The 16,866-nt window shown below is 36.7% G+C and overlaps 2 protein-coding genes and 1 pseudogene across 4 annotated transcripts; all 3 read right to left on the bottom strand.

Moving 5' to 3' along the window:
• Positions 1 to 200: 200 nt before the first annotated feature.
• Positions 201 to 5,240, bottom strand: LOC114277614 (isocitrate dehydrogenase [NAD] regulatory subunit 1, mitochondrial). Of its 2 annotated transcripts, none has more exons than XM_028219522.2 (4): positions 4,509 to 5,240; positions 2,145 to 2,384; positions 892 to 970; positions 201 to 724 (listed from the first exon to the last, which is right to left on the bottom strand). In XM_028219522.2, exons 1-4 carry the CDS (start codon positions 5,166 to 5,168, stop codon positions 450 to 452), a joined length of 1,254 nt encoding a protein of 417 aa, XP_028075323.2. In that variant the 5' UTR covers positions 5,169 to 5,240; the 3' UTR covers positions 201 to 449. The 2 variants fall into 2 exon arrangements, with proteins under 2 accessions (XP_028075323.2, XP_028075324.2); XM_028219523.2 differs by having other exon boundaries at positions 2,145 to 2,372; positions 4,509 to 5,208.
• A 4,285-nt stretch (positions 5,241 to 9,525) lies between these two features.
• LOC114277613 (SEC1 family transport protein SLY1-like) lies at positions 9,526 to 11,756 on the bottom strand (annotated as a pseudogene). Its single transcript, XR_014328666.1, has 2 exons — positions 11,631 to 11,756; positions 9,526 to 11,510 (listed from the first exon to the last, which is right to left on the bottom strand). The product of XR_014328666.1 is annotated as an SEC1 family transport protein SLY1-like (transcript).
• Positions 11,757 to 12,122: 366 nt separating this feature from the next.
• LOC114277592 (uncharacterized) lies at positions 12,123 to 13,335 on the bottom strand. The gene has a single exon (XM_028219490.2). It carries the CDS (start codon positions 13,048 to 13,050, stop codon positions 12,142 to 12,144), a length of 909 nt encoding a protein of 302 aa, XP_028075291.2. The 5' UTR covers positions 13,051 to 13,335; the 3' UTR covers positions 12,123 to 12,141.
• Between the last annotated feature and the right edge of the window lie 3,531 nt (positions 13,336 to 16,866).

The raw sequence follows: 16,866 nt of genomic DNA, 5'->3' as shown, positions 1-16,866 counted from the left end.
ACACATCTGCTGGGTAACTCACTGAAGTTGTTTTTCAGGAAGAACGACACCATTCGTCGGGGATTGAAGCTTGATCACGAGGAGTACACGTGACGAATATTTTGTGCCCGTACAAGTCTTATTGAAGTATTTCCTGACTCAATACGATTAAATTCGGATTATTCAGAACAATATCCGAATAATATTTTGCAGGAAGAATATTCAGAACAAGAAATTCCGATTATTCAGAACAATATTTTGTAGGAAGAACGAGTTAATTCGGATCACAAGGAGTACACGTGACAAATATTTTGTGCCCATTCTCTGAACTGCTCCAGCTCAGAAAAATGAAAAATGGAAGAAAATGAGATCATTACAAGAACGCCTTGGGTATAATTATAAATAAATCCCCAGCAAGGGAAACAGTTTCATATAATAACGGGGAAGAATTTGGAAGTGATTCTTTGGGTTCAGACTAGATTTGCGATAACAGCATCTACTACCTCTTGGGTGGTGCTGCTTCCACCGAGATCTTTTGTCCGATACTTGCCCTCTGAGATTACATGCTTCATGGCAATCTCCAAGCGATCTGCAAACGAAGGAAACTGAAGATGTCTCAACATCATGGCTGATGAGAGAAGTAGAGCAACTGGGTTTGCCTTCTTTTTCTCCACCAACTTGTCATTTCCCACATTTCCTGCCGAAGCACCTTGCTCAAAAATAGCATGATCAGCCCCAACGTTACCTGAAGTCATCAAAACAATTACATCATCATTTGTGAGTAATTAATACATCGGCTCTGAATATGCTAAGAATGACTGGAGAAAAACTAGATTGAGTGCAACCTCATAACATACGACTAATCAAAGAAAAAGAGAAAAGACTATGAATGTGTTGAATGATTGTGAGTACCTCCTGGCATTACACCAGTGCCTCCAGCAATACCAGCTGCTGTATTTGCCACGAGATTGCCATAAAGATTAGGAGTAACCTACAAAACATAAGACTGTAAGTCTTCATCAACAGCCTGTCAATAAGGTCGGGTGAGAAAGTAGACATGAGTGCATATGGAACATTAATTGGGCTAAATGAAAAAAGAAACATGGTAAAATCAAGAGGGTTCTTATGTATAAGATTCCGGCAAATGATTCAACATGCTACTAGTGAAAACTCCAAATCATCTGGACCCCGTTAAAAAAAACAAAAAGAAAAAAACACGGCAATGAAGGTTTGGCTCCCAATTCTCAAACCAGGGAGAGTTGTTTGTTATTACACCTTGGGCTACCAAAAACAACTTCATGCATATAATTTGGGGTTAAGATAATTCTTCAGCAAGAGACCAGGAACAAGAATTGACTTATTTTCGTATTCTATGCAAATGAGCAAAAGAAGCACTTCAACTTTAGTCTAGTTCATGTCAACTCAATCATAACTTTGGAAGTAATATTATGCCACCAATAAAGAGTTGGATATTAAAATTCTTCCCCATCAACCCAAACAAAAATGTCTATATTGACAACCAAGTTTAATAGGATTCCAGTGGCCACGATTTATTAGCCTCATCAGCTATTGTCCATGTTAACTCAATCATATCATCGAACACAATTTAATGACACAAGTAATAGGGTTAAATATTTTTAAATTCTTCCAATTAATGCAGAAAAAAATGTCTATATCAACAACAAAGTTGAACAGGATTCCAGTGCCCCCGTGGCAGTGAGGTAGCAGTTATTTAGCAAACTCGCCAGCATTCACTTAGAAAACCAAGAATATATTGATTAATTTCAGAGTGGAACATAATCCATTTATTGTTTCACTCGATGCTCCAATCAACCTTTCACTTCATGCTTTCAAAAGAAGAAAACATTGTTTCCTATTGAGCCCTACCTAACACATAAAATAAACAGGGAATTTTACATACTGGTCCGCTTAAAATAGTTACATGTTCCAAACGTTCTATATCAAAACAAACAGCATATCAACTATAATCTTGTAAAAATAAAAAGCAGGTCTCCCCACCTTTGGAAGCCCAAGTTCACCAAGGACATCAAGATAAACATCAATAGATATTCTTTAAATCCTTAAGATCAGTTAAAAAGAAAATTGAGTGTATGAAGACAACAGAGCACTGCAGGCCATATATGAATTTTAATCAGTGACATTACCATAACATCAAATTGCTCGGGCTTCGAAACAAGTTGCATGCAGCAGTTGTCTACAATTATCTCATTGTACTTGATACTGGGATACAGGCTCGCGACCTCTTGGCAGGATTCTAAAAATATACCATCAGCAAGTTTCATAATGTTGGCTTTATGCACAGCTGTCACTTGCTTTCTGTTGTTGAGGTAAGCATACTCAAAGGCATATCTTGCAATACGTTCGGAGCAAAACTTTGTCATTACCTAGCAAAAGTCAGGTGAGAAACATCCAACCTCCAAACTCAGAAAATTTTATGAAAAATTTGTCATTTAATCTTGATTGGGATGCAAACCTACAAAAAAAAAAAATTAAAAAAATAAACATAAAAAAAAAGGAGGAAGAGAACAGATAGATCTCTGTCGAAAAAAAAAATTATCTAGCAGGACTAAAACTAAGTTGAGCTAAATTAAGAGCACAAATTCCTGATAAGATATATAGTGAATAAAAGAACGAAAACACAATTTTCAAATAAATATATATGGCATGAGCAGAAGTTAAGTTATAACATTTGCAAGGAAAAATTCAGGAGTAATGGCAATTGCTAAGGGCATAATTGTAATGATATAAGAGAATAATTGTCCTTCAATCCCTCCTTACTTTTAATGAAATAAGGGCATGTTTGATTGACAGGATTAGAGTATGGGATTGAAATTATTAATCCGTGAGCCCAATAACCCTGTGTTTGTTTTGAAATTTTGTTTCAGGATTATTAATCTAACAAATTTGTAGGATTATTAGTAATGAGGTAAGAGTGAGATTATATATCCTGAGCTGGCAAATAAAATAAAAGACTCTTTTATCCTTGACTAAAAATTAAAACACTTCTTATTTTTATATAATTTTATATTTTAGAAGGCTAAAAATAATTTTTAAAAATATATTTTGATATTTATTTTATCAAATTAGTTTATATTTTTTTTTAAAAAAAATTAAAAAACAAATCAAACATGGCCTTTGTATTTTGTATTTTTATTTTGCTTTTATTTATTTATTTATAATTTTTTCAAAACCACGTTTATGAAGAAATTTTGATAAAGTAAAGATTGTGAATAAATATTGATAGAGGGTAAGATTGGAAAAGAAGATAAATATAGTTGTAATCCTACATTTATATATTTTCTTATCCAATGCAAATCAAACAATAGATAATGGGATAATTTATCCTACTAATCCAATTGGATAGTGAATACACACTAATTTGATGGGATTATTAATATTTCAATATTACTCTTATGAATCAAACATAGCCTAAGAGTATAATTGTAGAAACACTAAAAACATAGTTTGGTTTCATTTCCAAAAATTGTTTTTGTTCTCGAAAACGAAAGAAAATGATAATTGATACAGAAAACTTGCTTGAGAACAGTTTCTGAGAAAGTTTTTGAAAAATATAAAATATACATAAAAATGTAGGAAATTGTTTTAAATTGTTTTTTGAATTCTGAAAATCTGTTTGCATAAGAAAAAAAAAACAATATGAAAACCACGAACCATTTAATTTATTGTTTTCGAAAAACTAGGAATAAAATTATACTAGACAAGCCTATTCTTTTCCTTCCTCATTTTCTTTCCACTTAACCAAACAACTAGGAGGGATGACATAATCCATTCCCTAGGTTCTCTCTGTCCATCCCTCCTCTCCTTTCCCCACACTTTCAATCCCTTGTACCAAACATAGCTTTAAGTTTTAGATAAGATAGTGGCTTCTAAATGGGAAACAACTTGAGCAATGTCATTCCTTAATTTATTTGCATTCATAATCTGGTAAAAGAGCCAAAAGTATCCTCTCACACACACTTTCCCACCATCATCAAAACATTAATGCTGTGTTTGGTTGGGGGATTTGGAGAGGGATTTGGAAAGGAAAATGGAAAAGGTAGGTGAAATGTGAATAAAATATGTATATATTTTACATAGTTTCCCACACCTTTTTCCTTTCCCTTTCCAAATCCCTCGCCAAATCCCCAACCAAACACACCATAAGATTGTCTTTGGATTATGAATTTACCAAAATGAAATAATGGAGAATAGCCCAAATTTAGATTTCGTAGTTTAGATATAAGAGCTTTGTCACATGAATTTAAAATAACAAAGTTAAAGTAGTTACTTAAAATCATCCATGCTAAAGGTTGTAGTCGTACAATGATCCAAATAAAATACTTGCACTTTTTCATCTCTAATTTGTCTTGTTAATCCACTTATAACAGTTTAATTTTTTTATATAAAATTCAGAAAGGGACACTGAATAGCATGCACAATTTCAATAACAGAGAACTAAGCTCATACTTACAAGGCTCGACTCGACTCGATCAATAGGCAATACATACCTTAAGGCTTTCCACGACGCCAGGAACGACCCCGTGCTCGAGTCCCGAATATTCGCCCTCCGTGTTCTCCCTAATCACAACAATATCAACATTCTCATGCTTGGTCTGCAAACCCTCCAAATTGAAGCAATGGACAAGGGAAGCGTAGAGATCGAGCTCCTTCCTCAGCTGAACGTTCAGCGAATTCACACCACCGCCTACGGGAGTCCTAAGCCCTCCCTTCAAGCACACCTTGTTCTTGCGGATCGATTCGATCACCTCCGGAGGAGCGCTCTTCATGTCGCCTCGGACTTGGTAGCGATCGAAGTACACCGGCGCGTGCATTGCCTCCATGACCTGCTCGACGGCGCCGGTGACCAGAGGTCCGATTCCGTCGCCCGAAATTAGAGTGACCTCTCTCGGAGCGCCATCTCCGGGTCGGGGCATGTACGTTACGGATCGTGATGGTGATCGAGTGCGCAGTTGTTTGAGGATGGGTGTGAATCGACGAGCCATTGATGTGGAGGACTTTGATTCGATTTCTGATTGGAGCCTGTCTGGGAGGGAATTGAATGAATGAAAGGGTGCAAGGAAGAGAGAGAGCTTCTGTTGTGTTGTAGAGAATCCATGAAAGAGCGGGTAATGGATGTGATGGACTGGACGAGAAAAATTAAATTGCATTTGAACTAGTACCGTGTTACTTTGAAGTTAATTCTATTTCAGTTCCGCAAGTTTTAAGAGGTAGAATGGAATGAATTGATAGGGGGAATTAAATAATTTAAAGTAAAATTATGTTTATTTTGATGATAGTTATTAGTGTAAAAATTGTTAAATTATTTGTATATAAAATAAATATAAAATAATAAAAAAAATATAAAAATATTAAACATTAATGTTCTAAAAAAAAGTCCAACATGTAAAAAATTTTAAAAAAATAAAAATAAAATAAAAAATTTCCATAAAAAATAAAATAAATAAAATAATGATTTTTACTTAACAAAAAATACAAAAAATTAAACATTAATGTTCAAAAAAAATGCCTAATATGTAAAAAATAAAATAAAAAATATATAAAAATAAAAATTTTCTAGTCCGCCAGACTATTTTTCTAATATCAAGTCCTGGAGGCCCATCCTAATCCGAAGTTCACTATCAATCCCCTCCCCATCTCTCAAAACAAACACAATATTTGTGGGTCCCACCTCACTACAAATCTCAATCCCTTCTCTAACTCTCTAAACAAACGGGACCTTAGGCTCTTAGCGCATCTTCGACTAGGCTGTGAAAAATACTCTCTAATCGGTTATAATTGTACCGATCCATATTAATTTACACCGTTCTAATTATTAATTGTAGTTTAAATTTTACAATTTATAATTCACTAACCGAATTATTCTGCTCCGCTATAGTTAATATATATATATATATATATTTTTTAACTTTCAATGAAATATTAATGTAAAAATAAGTGTGAGAGAAATTTAATATATGAAATTTATTACAAATTAGTAGTTATATGAAACATATTATGTAAAATTATTTTGTGTTATATATCTAAAAAATATTATACAAATTAGTGTTATATATCATGTAAATGTATGATAATTAGTTAGAATATTCTTCAATCTGTCAAAAACTGTTCAAACTACAATTTGTCAATCCATTAATCCGCTAAACCGCCATCCGATTTGTAATTTTACTCTCAAATCGCTTGAACCGTATCGCGTACACCCTCTATCTTCAACTGTGTATCAATTTTTTCATTAAATTTGAGTGAAAACTTTATTTGATATCAATGACTTTAACGGAAAATTTTGGAGTTTCATCAAACCATTGGTTGACCGGACGGATGCCCGGCCAGTCGACTAGTTAGTGTAAATATATGTATTTTTTTGTCTTGAGGAGATCGACCAGTCAGTATAATTTTTTTCCTTTTTTTTGCCTTGAGGTGCTCATCCGAGAAGACATTTCGAGAACATTCGGGGGATATCCGATAACAGCAATAAACAATGATTTGATGAAAGAAAATTTCATCCTCAATTTGATAACAGAAAAGTGAAATTTTCAATTTAATACTGAATTGATGAAATCATTATAGCTAAAAAATAAATATTTTTTTATCAAATTTAAATTTAATGATAAATCTAATATACGGTTGAAGATGGTCTACCTCTCCGACTTTTGCCTGTTTCCACCAAGTTAACAAAAATTTCTGGTATTTATTTGTTACGTATTAGCCAAAATATCCTTTCATTTTTTTTTTTTTTTAATGGTGGCTTTTATGGCAGTTACGGATTTGATTTTTCATAAAAACATATAACTATTTTAACACACTCAATACAATAGCATATTCCCTTTGAGCATGAGTTTTTCTTTTATCAAGTTCTGTTTATTTTTCTGATAAAAAAAAAAAAGTTCTGTTTATTTTGATGTAAAAAAATATTTTACTTATTTTATATTATTTGGTTGAACAAAAAATAAGTAAAATATTTTTGTATTATTTTTTAAAAAATAATTTTCTTTTAAAATTTTCGTAAGTTAATTTTTATAAAATTGACTCTCACTCACTACATTTTCAATATATTTAGCATTTTCAAATAAGTATCTTAACTCACTAAAAAGTCGTAAATGATACTTTGTTAAATTAAAATTTCTCTTTGAGGTAATAAAATATTTTGTTTCAAGAGTTAACCAAATGCCGAAAAATAAAAAGACAAAAATATTTTTTTGTGTAAAATTAATTTACAAGAAAAATATTTTTGATGTAATATATTTTACGTCAAAACAAACGGAATCCAAATGTAAAATCCCATAGCGTTAAAACGCACATTCCACTTGTTGAAAGTTGATTTTAAATTAGATTAAAGATTATTTTAGAAAGATGGTTAAAAGTTAACTTTTTAGTTTCTTTGACCGCTAACTTTTTAGTTTATTTGACTTTTTTGAAAAAATGTGTAAAAAATGTGAGAGATAATATAATCCAGAATAGATTAAAAGCTAGAAGGTGGCTTTTATCCATCTTCCCAAAATAATCCTAAGTAAAACAATCAAATTTGAGCAATACTAAAAGTTTGTTGAGTATTTATTTTAAATTTAAATAATCTATTATTCAATTTGACTTAGTTATAGGCATTACAAAAAATCATGTTAATTCAATTCAACTCGACTCATGAACGATTCAATTAAAATTGCATTGAGATCAATTTATAAGGTAAACAAATCAATTTTGGACATATTTTAAAATTTGTTAAATTTTCAAATTAAACGTGAACAACTTTTACTATGGAGATCAATTCATCTCGTTTATGGGAGAAAACTCCAAAACAAAACAAAACAAAACAAAACAAAACAAAATGAGACGAAAAGTCGACCCTTTGGTACAGAAGTTTTAACCAATTCAAATAACTCCATTAGTTTGCATCTTTACGTGAAGTGCTTTCGAAAAACACAAACAGTCTTGGTGGTTCGCCTGGTTGGCCTCAGACTTGAACATGTGAACCAAGCTGGAAATCCATATGCTGAAGCAATAACACTACACAAAGGCATCAAAAACATTTTTTTTAAAGCTATGGAGAGACTTGTTCTGGTCATAAGCTAGAATTAATTGCGGTGCTTTCAGTAATGAAGGAATCAGATCAAATAAAGTTGGTATAGTTGAAATTTTTTCAGAATTCATTCATCAAATTCCACCTAACATTGAAATCTTTCTTCACAACCATAAAAAGCAGCAAGCAAATGATATGCAGCAGACCTAATAGTCAGAATGGTCTAATAATGCAGGAGATTGTTTTTGTTTTAAAAACAAAAAAAATTAAACTGATACTAAACAGGTGGACGTATATAAAGCTTACATCACCATTCACAACCTGATTCACATACAGAATTATACTCGTGTTTATAAGGAGGCCCACCACATGTATGTTAATGAAGTAATAATTTCAATGAAATGCATGTTCAAATTCGTGCATTGTTTGCACAAAAGGAGGGAGAACAGAACAAAACAAAGCATGTGCAAAAACATTGTAGGGACACAACATTTTCCGAAGTTCCTACACTACGAATTCTGGTTTAGTTATTCAAAATAAGTTGACCTGCCTGTCAACCTTAGAAGACCAATTACCAAGTAAAATGAATATAATCACTCAAGTTGAGGAAGCTTTAAAACATGACAAGATCTTTGTAATTCTTCAAGGCATTGCCAACTGGTCAATTGATGCTTTTAATTTTGACTCTGCTTAGACTATGAAAAGCACTCAAAAGAACAGATGAAAATTGTATTAAGCAAAACATGGTCACTATGAAACAAGAAAATAACAAATCCAAAATTGGTCATCAGATACGTAAGAGTACCAATTCTGTTATGTGTTAGTGTGTGTGTGATAAGTAGAGTATATCATTCTAAATTTAACAAGTAATACTAGTGCAACTATGCACAACTTAGCAGCACAAATAACATAGATACAAAAACCATAATGAAATACAAGTGCAACTGCAAATTCATGCTCTGTGGAGTGCAGTAGTATTAGTTTACAATCTTGAGCATGAACCAAGGATGCATTAATTATGCCTACTCTACAAAAATGGCTACCAGTAGCCAATACAACCAATTTAAATTCAAATCTTCATCAAGTTGAATTGAGTGGTCTAGACTCAAGCTATAACAGGCTTCAAATTATTAGTGTCTGATGGAAAAAAAGGCATCTTTTAAGCAATATAGTGGTTGTAATTCAATGATCTTGGAGGTTAAATGGTTTTACATATAAAACTTGAAAAAGAATGCAATCATTTTGATTATCATCAAACAATTTTCAATAACATATACTGCAAATAACTGAAATAGCAAGTAGTAGACATTCGAAAGCAAAATAATATGTTTAACTGGGGAGACATTAACAATTGATTCTACAAAATACACAGAATTATGAAGAAATCTACTCGCTTCAGCAAGGAAGATAAAAGAAAAATGTCTTTCTTCTCTAGCCATAAAGTTAAGTGTGAATCATAATTGAAAACCATTAACTAAGGCTCAAAATCAAGACTAAAAAGTATAGCCAAACTCCCTCCCCCTCAATTCCAGTTCAACAGCTTCAAGTATATTTTATAGAAGGTAATAGCTTCAAGTATATGAATGATCGAAATACCAAATAGCATGCTTCAGAGACCTTAAAAATGGTATGCTTGTCCTTAGTGGGCTGAAGCAGCATCACTGCCGCCTAATCCCATCTTCATCCCCAAAATAGCAAGCTGCTCAACAAACTCGCTACCTGTAAGAATTTCTGTCGTTCCATATATTACATCTTTGACTGGCAGCTGACTGCGTGCAAGCTCTTGCAAGCTCCCATACTCCACATAATTGCCACCACCTATCACAAACACAATAGCTTCTTTAAATGGTCCTTTCAGATGGCTACCACTTGAACCAAAGCTTGACTTAGGGGCACGGGGATCAAACACAAGATAAGAATCAATTTCAGGATTTGGTTTCCCCTCCATCAGGGCTTCGACTGTCCTTGTCAATGCCAGTTGATGATCACTAGACAATAGACTCTTCACACCAGCAGTAACAGCACTAATTGATTGACCATAGAGCTTCTCAGCCCAATCCACAATGTTACTTCTAGTAGCAGAACTTGCGTTTGCCAATGAAACATTTAGGGACTTCATATTTTTAACATACTGAAATGCACTAGTATCAACTTCTGACTCCCTAAGAGCTGCGTCAACCAATTCCACTTTCTGATTGAGGAATGGTTTCAGAAGAGATAAGATACATGATTGCAAAACGCAGCTTATCCATCTTAGCACCTTTCCCTTTAAGCACACTGAGAAGCTCAGTTCGGTCGATGCCACCTTTAACCATCATGTCACTCTCCTTTTTGGCAAAAGAATCAAGAGACCTATCCTTGATCTCACCCAACAACACAGTAGCAATATTAGTATGCTTATCAATCACCTGCTTCCGCTCAGTCAACTCAGGCAGTGAATTCACCGCGTTCATCAAATGCTTTGTGTTACCAATCAAGTCTGTCCCATCAAATTCATCCCCCTCATTTCCACCGGTCCTCCTATTCACCTCGTCAACATCCTTCTTGTACTTAGTCAATTGGGTCTCGATCTCCACAGCTACTTGAGGAAATTCCAAGGACCCATTCGCCACCCAAAACGGATCCAACCTATCCAATTCATAAGATTTCATCCCACCCTTGTCTCCTTGCACACTCAATCTATTCAACCTCAAACCAAGCACATCATGAACAAGCGGCCTATACCTAAAATCATGCTGTATTGAAATTGACAACTCAAAATTACAATCAAATAAACAGAAAATGGGCCTATGAAACGAAGTTGAAAGTTTCCCTCTTTGGGAAAACAAATTATTCTTGGCCAACAAATGGTCGCGCAATCGCTGATCTAACAAAGAGGCGACCATTTCAGCAGGGCCACCGCGAGGGCACGTAATTATAGTAACCACAGCAAGGGTAGCCAACATAGAAAACAAAGCACTGGCAATCTTGTCAATAATTTCCTCGATTTCACGGTCTCCAGCAGAGGGATCATTCAATTGAACATAACTAGACTTATTGGCAAGAGAAAACAAATTATCCTCTAAAGTTAGAAACTCCAAGTAGTGATCGTGAACCTTTGAAATCCGACGAATGGAGTCGGAATTGAGAGTCCCCGAAGCGAGATCTTGGAGGAGAGGCCAAGGGATGGAGGAGGAGAAATTGAGGTGGAAGGAATCGTAGAGAGATTTGGAGACGTCGGAGGCGATGCGGTGGACGTTGAGTTGAGTGGGTTGGACGAAGTAGACGGCGGGGACGTCGTGGACGGGCTTACGGTCTTTGTCGATGAGGAAATATAGGGTTACGCCGTGCTTGCGGAGGTCCTTGACATGGATGAGGGGAGAGAGAATGTCTTGGTAGAACTTGTCGTAGATCAAGATCTTGTACACTTGTTCTTCGTTGGCAGTTCCACTTGAAGGATTCACAGGTTGGTTCATATTCAACATTCGAATTATGCATTCTGCAAATCATATTTACTACATCAAATTCTATACATATGCGTACATATATATTATATCAACAAAATTAGATCGATAGATGACGACCGAGAGAGGAAGAAGAGGGATCTAGAGAGAGTTACCTGTCTGTTTTTGTCGCAGATTCAGCGCCATTGTTTCTTTGGAGGTTGTGATTTGAATTTCCTTCTATTACGCCTATACAAACAAAGAGCTTCCTTAACAATGGTTCTATTACGCCTATACAAACATGTTAATGTAAAATGTAAATTGTAAAATGTAAACTACCACCCACTCCACCTACCACCTCCACTACCACCTTCACCTACTCCCAAATCCTCTCCTATATAAATCCTTGTAATATACATTAATCAATACACATCAATCAATAATACATGAATTATATCATAATATCAGAGCTAGGTTGACAACCTAATAATTCCGCTTCATCGGCGGGCGGCAGCCTCGCCTTGGCCGCCCGCCGGACCTCTACACATATATTCACTCTGTTGCTAACAAATTCCATGGCAGAACTTCACCTTGAAGACACAGAGCATCTGAGCTGAAAACAAAAACAACACACAGATACACGCCTGCACAAACTCTCTCTCTCTCTCGCTGGGTTTATGGTAATGATCAACACACAAGCTCCCTCTCTCTTGCTGGTTTTATGTTTGGCAAACTCATAGCCCTGTGGGATGAGGTAGATGATTTATGTATGCGATGCCTTGATCTATGGGACTTTTGAGTATCATCAGATGCCATATCTGAGCCATGCCAATGCACATTTTCAAATTCCAAGTCATCATCTTCCTCATTACCAGTAGGAGCTTCAATCACACTAAGGGCATTCCTTTGTAGTTTTACCTCTATGCCATTTGTAAGAACCAGCCAATGCCAGCCTCCGAGGCCAACAGCCTTCTTGACCACGCCTTGGAGGCCAACGAGGACAGACTTGGTGCGGTTGTTACCAGTGACAACAACCTTGGTGTGACGAGGCAGAACAGAGAGCTCTTCTTCACTGCTATCTCCACAGCTCTGCAAATGCGAAAAGCCGCCATTGACGGAACTCTCCACTGCTTCTAGCATTTCAGTTTCCCAATTCAGTGAGTCTTGTGAGTCGAATAACTCGGTGAAAACTTGGTCTTCAACAGCTGTGACTGCTACGTCCGGCGACCCGACCAGGCCGAGCGAATCATCGGCACTCTTCTCGGCTCCGTCTTGCCTGATGGCACCATTGATATTCGCAACTCTTACGCCGTTCCTCACAACGAGTCCTCTGATCAGGTTGCACTGGATGGTGGCTTCAATAACTCCATACTCTCTCTCGCTCTGTGGGAGCGTCCATGGCTGCAACCCAGCTCTACTCATTTTCATGGAGGTTCTCTGTTGAACCTCGAGCCACCACCTCCGTATCCACAGACCACCAACTGGACCCCAACGGCTAATCAATCCCCCCTCTACTCTTTTGTTGATTTTATATATATATATATAGGAGCACCTCCCCAGACCCACTTTTTTTTTTTTATCATCATCAACTTTCATCTTTCCCTTCACGCTTTACACACCACACCACCCAACTTGTCTCCACTTTCTTTTCTTTTTTTATATTTGTTTTTAATCCATCTTTTGCAAAGCCACCAAAAGTTTGCACACCCACCATCATTTTCTTTTATTTTATTTTACCCCATCATCCCCCACTTTTTTGCACATACTCATACTTCTTTTTATTTTTTAAACCAATCTTCTTTCTCGTTTTCATTCCCCCGATAATTTATATATTTTATTAACAACACCAAAAAAAAAAAAAAAACACACCAAAACAAATCACACATTCTCATGTCCTTTCTACCATCCGAGTTTGCACAACCCATTTGTTTTATTCATATCAGGGGATCAACCCCGATCACAATTACAAAAAAAAAAAAAAAACACACAAAACACAAACCAACAACAACCCACACAAACACCCACCCACAGGCGGGATTTTTCTTCTCTACTCTGCAGCCGGTCTCTTCTTCTTGCCTCTGTCCTGGGTGGCCCTTGCCGGTGTTGCCTCCATGTTTCCCACTCCACTGGGCATGATCATTACTCCCTGCTCCTCCACTGCAGCATATGGCGGACCTCCAAATCGGAACATCACGGTGGCCTTCCGCTTCAGCTCTTTATTTTCCGCCTTTAGCACACTTATCTCTGCTCGCGCATCCTTATACATGCGTTGGAGCAGAGCCAGTTGGGCGTTTAACTGTTGCACCTCATTTGTCCTACTCTGCAGCCAGTTTGACAAGTTTGTAACCGCAGTCATGGTCTTCACACATGACTTCAAAGTATACTGATTGGCCTCCACATCCGACTGCACTGCCATTCTTTGCTCCACCGACCGCATCGGAAAGTTCAACGGAGCAAACCCAGCGGTGTTTGGTTGAGGTTCACTGGCCACCGCACCAGTTATCTCTCTTGTTGACTCGTTGAGGTCGGGAAAGAGAGTCAGCAGACCACGGGAAGACGAGGCCATTTTCTGGGCAACAGAGTGTTACAGAATATCTCTCGCAACAGAGTGTTACAGACTCTCTCTCTCAGCACAACGAAGAGTTTTTCAGAGGATTTCGCAGGTTTTTTGCCTCTGCCTCGGCCTCAGCCTCCGTCTTGGTTAAATAGCCGAGGCAGCCACGCGTATCGCGCGCCACTTGACGCCAGACGACAAACGGGCGCGCCAGCCAAGGCACTCACGTGCCTCGCCATCATATCTGGCACGCCTTTTTTATGGATTGGGCACGCCTTTTGATGGCACGCCTTTTGACAGATTGGGCACACCTTTTGAGGGCACGACTTTTGAGGGCTCGATATCTACATCCATGTATATCTTTTGGGCAGCCTATATACACACTCATACAGTGTCTTCTACACCGGTCAGCTTTATCAATCCCTTTTCAACCTCAAATAGGTTTTTATCTTCACACCTATTTGAGTTTGAGGAGGGGTTATACACAGTATCATGTTCAAGCCACCTCATGGCGCACTCCCTAAGTCGCCCCCTTGGTGCACCACCACAACTTGCTAACTCGGTCCGACATGACCCCATAAACTGTCTTCTACAACGGTCTGACACGACCACACAGTGTCTGCTACAACGGTCCTACATGACCCCATAAATTGTCTTCTACAACGGTCTGACACGACCACATAGTGTCTGCTACAACGGTCCGACATGACCCCGTAAACTGTCTGCTACAACGGTCCGACATGACCCCGTAAACTGTCCTGCTACAACGGTCCGACATGACCCTGTAAACTGTCCCGACATTGATTCCGGTCAGCTTCTACAACGGTCCGACATGACCCCGTAAACTGTCTGCTACAACGGTCCGACACGACCATACCGTGTCTTCTACAACGGTCTGACACAACCATACAGTGTCTCCTATCCCATTTTTAATTTTATTTGTCAGCTTATTTTTCTGTTTTGTTAATCTCTCCAAACTCAAGTTGGCTAGTACCTATCCTCCTTGAGTTTGAGGGGGGCTGTTAATGTAAAATGTAAATTGTAAAATGTAAACTACCACCCACTCCACCTACCACCTCCACTACCACCTTCACCTACTCCCAAATCCTCTCCTATATCAATCCTTGTAATATACATTAATCAATACACATCAATCAATAATACATGAATTCTATCAAAACAAAGAGCTTCCTTAACAATGGCGAGTGTTGGTGCTTCTGCTAAAGCTCTGTTTGTTTGGGGAGTCTGTTTTTTGAAACTGAAATACAAGAGTATTTCTAAATTAATAGTTGTTACCACTGAGAGGAGATGATAGCAGCAGCATTTTATGATTATTCAATTTTAATTTGATCAGATCAAATGCATCGAATCACATTCAAAATTAGATTTTGATTTTATTGATTTTTTAATTTAATATATATATATATATATATTAATTTATTTTATATATACTGGTGTATTTTTAACCAAAAATTCTTCTTTTAAATGTCTTCTCTAATAATTTATGTGTCATTACAGGAGAATTTCATGCCTATATGTTTTGTTTATTTTTAAATTATTAAACAGATTTTTAAATAAATTAATTATTATAAACTTGTTGTTGATATTTTAGGGAAAATTAGTCTAGGGTCCCTCTCCCACTTTTCGTAATGGAAGAGATCCACAAAATTATTTTTTGATATCTAAGGTCCCTAAACACATGACAGAGAAATTTGACCTTACCAAATCAAAACTCATCTCCCTCTTTCTCTCTTTAAACTTCTTCATTCTCTCTCAGACCTGTCCAGATCAACTCTCTCTCCTCCTCCAACCGACTCTCCATTGTAGCATTCACTGCGAGCTCGAAAAAGCTGTTGCCGCTGAGGAGAATGACGACGAACGGTCGGCTAATGGCCCGCCGCCGCCGCATTGCCGCCGTTCTCGCCGTAACTCAGTTCTGGTGCCACCGGTGACACACCTCCTCCATCGTTGGAAACCTCTTCGGATCTACCACTATCGCACTGCTTTTTTTTGTGAGAACAACTTCATGCAATCTGTGTTCATGTTCTTCCTTTAAATTTCGTATTTGTCACATGCACTCCTTTAAAGCACCATCTAAATGCGAAGCTCGGTCTTCAACAGTATGCTTCAAAAGTGTGACAGATTTTAGATGATTTTTTAGTGCCAAAGCTTCTGCCTCAGCCTTTTCCTAACCTACAGCCTCCTAGTCCACACCCATCCCAATTGCCTGAATTTTCCTTTGACAGCATACAAAAATTCCATAAAGAGAATGAGTTTCTCACAGAACGTTTTGATCAGGCCTCTGCTTTGAATTGAAATTTCTCTGTGTTGATCCAGAGATATTATCTGATTTGAATTGAAATTTCTCTGAGTTGGTCCAGAGAATTTCTTTGATTTGGATTGAAAATTTCTCTGGATTGGTCCCTGGTATTAAGATTTTTTAACATAGAGTTTGTCATTTATCTTATTTCCATCGTCAACCTCTATGTCATGTTGCATCTCCAAACCAGCCCCTGATGTTGAATCACAAGCTTTGCCCCTCATGATCATTTCCTTCCCAGAATTGTCATCAATCTATTCTCAATATTTTCAACTCAGAGAATTTCTCTGGACCAGAATTTCTCTGGACTAATTTTCTCTGGATCAACTTGAGGGACCTAAGACATTATGAAAATATTAGATGTCCTTTATGTTATAAAATCTTAATACGAGGGACCTTAAAAAAAAAATCCTATATTTTAATATGAAGGGTAAACTTGCAATAAAATATACATCATGAATAATTAAATTTTTTCCCGGGAAAAGTGATAAAAAATAAAATTTTATTGACTTTATTTATAATTTTAAATAGAAATTTT

The sequence above is a fragment of the Camellia sinensis genome, chromosome 5, assembly GCF_055761805.1.
Source record: "Camellia sinensis isolate YWXY chromosome 5, ASM5576180v1, whole genome shotgun sequence".
Classification (NCBI taxonomy): domain Eukaryota; kingdom Viridiplantae; phylum Streptophyta; class Magnoliopsida; order Ericales; family Theaceae; genus Camellia; species Camellia sinensis.
Note: the sequence above shows the minus strand (reverse complement) of the source record. Positions and strands in the feature narration are given on the sequence as shown.

Excerpts from the sequence above, each read along its gene's own strand:
- LOC114277614 (XM_028219522.2), bottom strand. The coding sequence starts at position 5,168 with ATGCAATTTAATTTTTCTCGTCCAGTCCATCACATCCATTACCCGCTC. Across the intron at positions 2,385-4,508 it reads GCGTCGTGGAAAGCCTTAAG|GTAATGACAAAGTTTTGCTC; the intron begins GTATGTATTGCC and ends GACTTTTGCTAG. Across the intron at positions 725-891 it reads CACTGGTGTAATGCCAGGAG|GTAACGTTGGGGCTGATCAT; the intron begins GTACTCACAATC and ends TGATGACTTCAG.
- LOC114277592 (XM_028219490.2), bottom strand. The coding sequence starts at position 13,050 with ATGAAAGTTGATGATGATAAAAAAAAAAAAGTGGGTCTGGGGAGGTGC.